At 45.5% G+C, this 8,296-nt stretch overlaps 1 protein-coding gene across 1 annotated transcript in view; it reads left to right on the top strand.

Moving 5' to 3' along the window:
• Positions 1 to 5,489: 5,489 nt before the first annotated feature.
• The window catches only part of Mrps36 (mitochondrial ribosomal protein S36), a 9,137-nt gene continuing 6,330 nt past the window's right edge, over positions 5,490 to 8,296 (top strand). The window contains exon 1 of the mRNA XM_036207126.1: positions 5,490 to 5,612. Coding sequence (XP_036063019.1) covers positions 5,574 to 5,612 — 39 coding nt within the window. The 5' untranslated portion in view covers positions 5,490 to 5,573. The remainder of the gene's footprint in view (positions 5,613 to 8,296) is intronic.

Raw genomic sequence — 8,296 nt, 5'->3', positions numbered from 1 at the left:
GCCTCCATTTCTGATTCACGAGAAGTGGTAAAAGGCAGAATTTAGGATGCATCTGCTATCTACATTTTTATGCAACCCTCACGAAAACCATCTCAAATAGGCTGGTAGAAATTACATCCTTTTAGACCTCTCTCTCTCTCCCCACCCCCAAGAGGGTCTTACTATATTGTCCAGACTGGCTTTGAATTCAAGATCTTCTTCCTGCTGTACCCTTCTGAATTCTGGGGTTCATAGGCTTGCATCACTACACCCAATTTAAACTTATTTTCCTTCAAGGCTCTTTGCTTATTAAGTGCATAGAAATATTTTATATAATATTTATAAAATATTTATAAAATATTTCTATGCTGGTTGCGGTGGTGCATGCCTTTAATCCTAGAATTCAGGAGACTGAGACAGATGGACCGCTGACATTTGAGGCTAACTGGTCTACAGAGCATGTTCCAGGCTAGTTAGGGATACACAGAAAGACCCTTCCAACGTAGTAGGATGTTTTTAAGACAGTGGCATGTGAGCTAGGGAGATGTTGCAGAAGTTAAGGGCACATACTTCAGGAGACTGTGATTTAGTTCAGCACACACATGGTAACTCATGACTATTTTCCAGCTCCAGGAAATCTCATGCTCTCTTCTGACATCCACTGGCACAGCAGGTACAGGATGTACATACATGCATGTATGCAAAACACTCACATACATAAAATAAAAATTATATATAAATATATTTTTATTTATTTATTTTTTGTTTTTGTTTTTGAAGACAGGGTTTCTCTGTGTAGTTTTGGTGCCTGTCCTGGATCTCGCTCTGTAGACCAGGCTGGACTTGAACTCACAGAGATCCACCTGGCTCTGCCTCCCGAGTGCTAGGATTAAAGGTGTGCGCCACCACTGTCCGGCATATAAATATATTTTTAAAAATATACATTCCACCACTCCTGATGCAAAAGCATCCTAATCCTTAGCTAATTTATGTAGACATGACTCCATAAAGCTCTAACCTAGTACTCTTGTTCTTAAGAGCCTCTAAATACATCCCCCCACCCCACCCCAATTTATATTTTATGTATGAGTTCTCTGCAGGCCAGAAGAGGGCATCAGATCCTATTGTAGATGGTTGTGAGCCACCATGTGGTTGCTGGGAATTGAACTCAGGTCCTCTGGAAGAGTAGTCAGTGCTCTTAACTGCTGAGCCCTCTCTCCAGTCCCCTTAAACACATTCTTGACTGTCTTTTTGGTTTGGTTAGTGTGTGGGCACACACACACACACACACACACACACAGGGTGGGGTGGGGTGGGGGTGCATTGTGAACTGTCATGTGAGTACTGAGACTTGAACCTGGGCCTTCTGAAGAGCAGACAGTGAGCTTACCCACTGAATCATCTCTGCAAGCCCCTCCACCTTATTATTTGAGACAGGGTGTCTTGAACCTGGAGCTTGCCATTTCAGTTAGACTAGCTGATTAGAAGCCCTTGGGATCTATCTGTCTTTCTCCTCCAGCAATGAGATTACAGATTCAAGCCCTTGTGCCTGGCTTGTGCCTGTGTTGTATGTGTGTGGTAAACGTTTGTGGCATATGCCTATGTTGGAGGGCGGGGTGCATGCCCATGTATTCCTGCTGAGGCCAGAGGAGGATTTATGTGTTTGTTTTATCACTCTCTGCCTTATTCCTTTGAGGAGGAACTCTCACTGAACCTGGAGCTAGATGGGGGGCAACTATCCTCAATGATCTGATTCTTCTGTCTCCACCCCTACACAGCACTGTGGCTACAAGTGGGGGTGGGGACATGCTCAACTATTTACATGGGTTTTGGGGATCCAAACTCAGGTCCTTGTGCTTGCTCAGTACCATTGTACCACCCTGTACTTTCCCAGCCCTGACATTTGTATCTTACAGTTGGGTATTAACCTATACTTTTCTTAACATTAAAAAAACGATAACCAGGTGACTGAAGAGACAGCTCTGTGGTGAAGAGCACATACTGCTCCTGCAGAGGACCAGAGTTCAGTTCCCATATACATGTTGATGGCTCACAATCAACTATAACACCAGGTATAGGAAGATCCAGTGCCTCTCAGCTCCGAGGACATCTGCATTCATTTGTACAACTCCCATACATGTAATTGAAAATAAATCTTATGAAAAAATGATAACTGAGAGGCTGGAGAAACAGCTCAGCTGTTGAGAATACAACTGCTTTTTTGCAGAAGATCGGAGTTAGGATCCTAGCCCCCAGATCAGGAAGCTCACAGCTGCCTGTAATTGCATGCCTCTAGCTCCTTGGGCAACTGTACTCACATGCATTTACAAATAGATGTGCACGCCAAGCGGTAATAGCACACGCCTTTAATCCCAGCCCTCGGGAGGAAGAGCCAGGTGGATCTCTGTGAGTTTGAGGCCAGGCTGGGCTACAGAGCGAGATCCAGGACAGGTGCCAAAACAACAAGAGAAACCCTGTCTCAAAAAAAAAAAAAAAAAAAAAAAGAAAGAAAGAAAGAAAAAAGATAACTGAAAAACTCATCTCTGGCATTTAGGAGCTAAGAAGCAATCAGCTGAAGGGCCAGCCCTGAGTTTCTCTTTAGCACACAGGGCAAACAGGCAGAACTTCTGACTTCGGTGCCCTCCTTTCCAGCTTCTTACCTGAGATGCTGGTCCAGGTGTCACTGGAGTCTACTCTCCAGTTAGCACAACAGATAGCTTTTGCCTGGTGAAATGATTGTTTTTCGAGCTCTGACAGTATTTCCCTTTCTCCCTGTTGCCTCACCACCCAGTGCCTTATAGTCCAGGCTTTTGTTGTGTGGGCTTCTCACTTGTATACCAATATCCCAGATTTGAGATCAGCAATTTGCATTTCTTAAAAGATCAACAGATTTCGAAATCACGAATCATTAATCTTTTTTTTTTTTTTTTTTTTTTTTTTTTTTTTTTGGTTTTTCAAGAAAGGTTTCTCTGTAGCTTTGGAGTCTGTCCTGGACTAGCTCTGTAGACCAGGCTGGCCTCGAACTCACAGAGATCCACCTGCCTCTGCCTCCTGAGTGCTGGGGTTACAGGCGTGCGCCACCACTGCCCGGCTATGAATCATTAATCTCTATCAGCAAAATTAATTGTTAACTCTCAATATTTACAGCCATTTAAAGCTATATTACTTACAAAGTTATGTTAAAATGACCACATCTGTTATAGTGAGATAAGCATATATGTACATTTATACATGTAAGCATGTATATATATACATTTATATGCACACATATTTTTGTATACTTGTGGTACTAAGAATTAAACTCAGGGGCTTACACGTACTACATATGTGTCTTATGGGTTATATCCCTATCCCTTACATATCAAGATGGGCCCATGCTGTTGCCCTAGCTGGCCTCAAACATGCAATCCTCCTGCTTCAGCTATAAGCATGAATAAAACAGATGTGAATATAGCAATTTGAGATGGCTGGCTATGTTTCAAAATTAGACTATGATCCAGGATTAATGGTGCACGCCTTTTGTCCCAGTGCTTGGGAGGCAGGGCAGGGGAATCTCTGAGTTTGAGATCAGCCTGGTCTATATAATGAGTTCCAGGACAGCCAGGGATATGTAGAGAGACTCTCTCTCAAAAGCCAAAACAAAAATTAGACTGTGAGACTTTTGAATACTCTCAAACTGGGAAAAACTGTAGTTAATTATCAGGAATAGTGAGTTATAGAAAACAGAAATAAGGGTTTGGGGATTTAGCTCAGTGGTAGAGCATTTGCCTAGCAAGCGCAAGACCCTGGGTTCGATCCTCAGCTCCAAAAAAAAAAAAAAGAAAGAAAGAAAGAAAAGAAAACAGAAATAAACTGAAACCAAGCAACACCCACCAGCAAGGGAGGAGGGCTTGCCCCATTGCATCAGAACTGACCCTTCCTTTTGTGCTCTAGGTAAATCCAAAGGGTGTTTTTTTTTTCCCCTTTAATTACAATTTTTTTTTTCATACAACATATTCTGACTATGATTTTTCCTACCCCACTCCTCTTAGTCTCTACCCAGCTCACCTCCCTCCTATCCAGATCCACACCCAAAATCTGTCTCTGGTTAGAAAACAAACAGGCATCTAGGAATAATAATATAATACAATAAGATCAAACCAAAGCAAGTTGGAATAGGACAAAATAACCAAACAAGAAAAAGAACCAGGGCTGAAGAGATGGCTCAGTGGTTAAGAGCACCATCTGCTCTTCCAGAGGTCCTGAGTTTGATTCCCAGCAACCACATGGTGGCTCACAACCACTTGCAATTAGATCTGGTGCCCTCTTCTGGCCTGCAAGGACATATGCAGGCAGAACACTGTATACACAATAAATAAACGTTTAAAGAAAAAAAAAGAACCAAAGAAAAAGTACAAGAAATGCATAAATATGCAAAACCACGTAGGCTCACACACACAGGAATCCCATAAAAACTCAAAACCGGAAGTCATAATGTATATGCAAAAGACCTGTAAGGTTTAAAAAAAAAAAGTGTCCTGACTTAACATTATTAGACAAAGGACCTCCAAAGACGCTGTTGAGTTCATTTTGTGTTGGCCATCTGTTGTTTGGCACAGTGCCTACCCTTAAGAGTGCTTTGTTTCCCCAGTGAGACTCCCTTGGAAAAAATTAATTTTTCATTTGCAAGTGGCTATCAATAGGAGATAGGTTCTGGGTTAGGAATGGTGGCACAGATCCATTTCTCCTTTTCAGCTCTAGAACCCCATCTGGTGCATATCCTATGCATGCTGGCACTGTCTCGTAAGTTCGTATGTGTGCCAGCCCTGTTGTATCTAGAAGGCCTGGATTCTTCGGTGTCCTTGTGGCTCCTAACACTTTTGCCTCCTCTTCTGCGGAGTTCCCTGACCCGAGGGGAGGGGTTTGATAGAGACATCCTTTTTAGGGCTGAGTGTTTCAAGATCTTTCATGATGCATATTTCTGGCTGTGGGTCTCTGTATTTGTTCCTATCTGCTGCAGGAGAAGACTTCTCTAATGATGGCTGAGCAAGGCGGGGAGCTATGTAACTTCCAAGGGTTTTTGTTTGTTTTGTTTTGTTTGTTTTCGAAACAGGGTTTCTCGGTGAAACAGTCCTGGCTGTCCTGGAACTCACTCTGTAGACCAGGCTGGCCTCGAACTCACGGGGATCCTCCTGCCTCTGCCTCCCGAGTGCTGGGATTAAAGGCGTGAGCCACCACCGCCCAGCAAACTTCCAAGTTTTAATAAAATTATTTATGTTAGGAAGCCACAGGAGATTGCATAACTTATGTTTCAGATTAAACTTGGAACTTAATGAAATTAGAAACCAGGTACCTGGGGGGCGGGGAGGAACGGTCGTAGACAACTTGGGTTGGTGAACAAGATAGTTCAACTACCTTGTGGCTGCAAAACGCTACAGTAGAAAGGGCTGGGGCTGAGCGCCTAGGAGGGAAGAGGGGCGGGGCCTGGCGCGGAGGGGTGGAGCTGGCCCTTATAGCTCCTTAGTGACGTCACAAGGCTCCGCCCCACGCTGCCCACTCCCGATACTTCTGCGGCTCGCCGGCGCCCCGGAAGCTGCCCCTGCTCGGGGGTCACGATGGGCAGCAAGATGGCTTCCGCCACCAGGGTCGTGCAGGTAAAGCCTGGGCCACTCCCGCGCGTGGGAGGGAGGGAGGGTGCAGCTGCAGCAGCAGCTGCAGCAGCGCCCGGAGGCGAGGAGGAGAGGCGGTGGCAGAGAACGCGCTGTGACCGCGGCCCTGAGCAGGGCCAGCGGGCGTGTGTCTGAGAGTGGGACCTCGGGCTCCAGGTGCCCGGGAGTAAGTGGAGTCTGGCGCCGAGGGTTCGAGCCACGCGGCGGGAGGTAGCTTCTGGGAGTGCAGGCTTGTGCAGGCTCGCGCTCGTCCGAGGTCTATGGATTCCCCAGCACTTCATTAGCCCTAGGAGTCCGCGGACTACGCTGCCCTCCATCAGTTTAGCCAATCGCCGTTTAAAATTGTCCGTGATGTCCCCTCAGTCAGCCAATCCGAAGGAAGGCCGTAGCGGGGCGGGGCAAGGAAGCAAATCCTAGTACTGACCTGGTGTCCCTTCAAGGACTTGGGAATGGCCGGATACCTGGCCTCTTGAGCTGCTCCCTCACCTTGAACCCGGTCAGATCTGATCTCTTCGGGGGCGCCTGGCTGCAGATGTGGAAATGTGTGAAATGTCGTGCTAGTCAAGTTTATTACCGACTAGTGTGTGTGTTTCAGGGTTGGTGTGCCAAGCCTTTTTCCCATTGTGTTTAGACAGGCAGCTAGAGTAGCATTGTGAATCCACCCATCAATTACTGACTCCTGACAGCTTGTATCTGCTGTGGCCTCTAGCTTAATAGGAGAGGTAAAATTCATGACTATGTAGACACAGCCTTTTGTAATTAGATCTTTCCCCTCAAGTTGTCTGAATGATGACCTTTGGTACCATCGCAATGACTGGTCTTAAGTCTCTCGTTCATTTGGTCGGCACTGAGCACTGAGGATTCGGAATAGCCGGTGAAAGTCTGCCATCCATTCCATATAACCCCATACGTCAGTAATGCATATATAACTCAGTCTGAAATGAGTATAGGAGTGGGCATGTTGGCACACATCATTAATCTCAGCACACAGGAAGCAGAGGCAGACAGATATCTCTAAGGTAGAGGCCAGGCCAGCCTGGTCCACAGAGCAAGTTACAGCCAGACCTCCATAGTAAAACCATGTCTCAAAAAAATAAAAAGTTGGGGTGAGTGTGTGTGTGTGTGTGTGTGTGTGTGTGTGTGTGTGAGAGAGAGAGAGAGAGAGAGAGAGAGAGAGAGAGAGGGAGAAGGGAGGAAGATACCCAGATACCCACTGGAGTGTAAACATGAAAAAAAGATGCTTAGAAATTCTTTTTTTTTTTTCCCGTGTCAGCAGAATGCTGATGCCCTTTATTGAAAGAGGGAGGAAAATACAGGCTTACAGCACAATGGAAGAACCCTGGAGGGCAGAAGTTCGCTACCCAATGTTCTACATTCTTGCATCTAAGCTGTTTACACCAAATGCAGGATACACAGACAAGGAGCTTCCCTTAAGCATTCAGGAGGGTGGAATCTCCCAGAGAATTAGAATAGGGAGGACATCAAGGTCAAGGTCAGCAAGCAAGGTGGCAATTACCCAACTTGGGAGTTCCAGGGCCCTACAGGTCCCCCCTTTTTACTAAAAAATGAGCTTCTGACTTAGGTTGTGTGGAATGTCAGCAGGCTGCCTTACCTGTCATGGAGACACCTGCCCAGGCCACACAAGCGCTCTGTCTTAGGTTGGTGAGCGCCCCCCAGGCATTACAAGTCTCTGAATACTCATTATCATACAGGCTCAACCACATGAGCTGTGGAGTTAACTGCTACCAAAGATCTCAAAGTGGCTCTGGGCTTGTAATCTGTGCAACACAGAAAAGACCAACAGAAGTCTTAACCCACCCATAGCCAGTAGGCTAGAGGCAATTGAGCCATTCCCTTCCTTAACGAGCCTTACTGCAAATTGGAGTCCTTGTAAGATGGTATCCCAAAAGCAAATGGAACTTGAATTTATTGAATTTATAACATTCAAAGCCAATCGAAATGTATATAACTAGTGAATTAAATTTACCATGCCCAATAGAATGAAAGAGTAATTAATTGCTTGCCATGAAGATACAAATTCAAACTAGAAGGTATAACACATTCACCAAAATAACTAAAACTTATTTTTTTGTTGCTGGAATTTGAACCCAGGGCCTCATGCATGCACCCTGCTTCTGAGCTACACACAGCCTTGCGTTTTTTTTTGTTTTTTGGTTTTTTTTTCCAAGATAGAGTCGTCTTTGTGTAGCCCTGGCTGTCCTGGAACTTGCTTTGTAGACCAGGCTGGCCTCCAACTCTCAGAGATCCGCCTGCTTCTGGGAGTGCTGGTATTAAAGGTGTGTAACACCACCTCCCGGACACAGCCCTAGTTATGAAAAGATTGACATGAGCCAGTGCTGACACAGGCAGAAGCACCTGAAACTCAAAGTATTGCATAAAAAGTATTGGACCACTTTGGGAAACTGTCAGTTTCTAATCATTAAAGTAAAAAGCATTTTACCACTAATGCATTACCCAGGAGACATGAGTGTCTCTGCCTACAAAAAGACTTATCTGGGAGTGTTCACGGAAGAGGGAGGAGAGTTCAGTGGGTCAGGTGCTTTCCACATTGGACTAAGATCAGACCCCAATGTAGAAATTGGCTATAACCCCGTTCTCCGGGAAGTGGGAGGTGTAAACAGACGAATCGCCGGCTGGCTGGCTGGACT

This window comes from Onychomys torridus, chromosome 15 (assembly GCF_903995425.1).
Source record: "Onychomys torridus chromosome 15, mOncTor1.1, whole genome shotgun sequence".
Classification (NCBI taxonomy): domain Eukaryota; kingdom Metazoa; phylum Chordata; class Mammalia; order Rodentia; family Cricetidae; genus Onychomys; species Onychomys torridus.
This window is presented reverse-complemented; position numbering and strand designations above follow the sequence as displayed.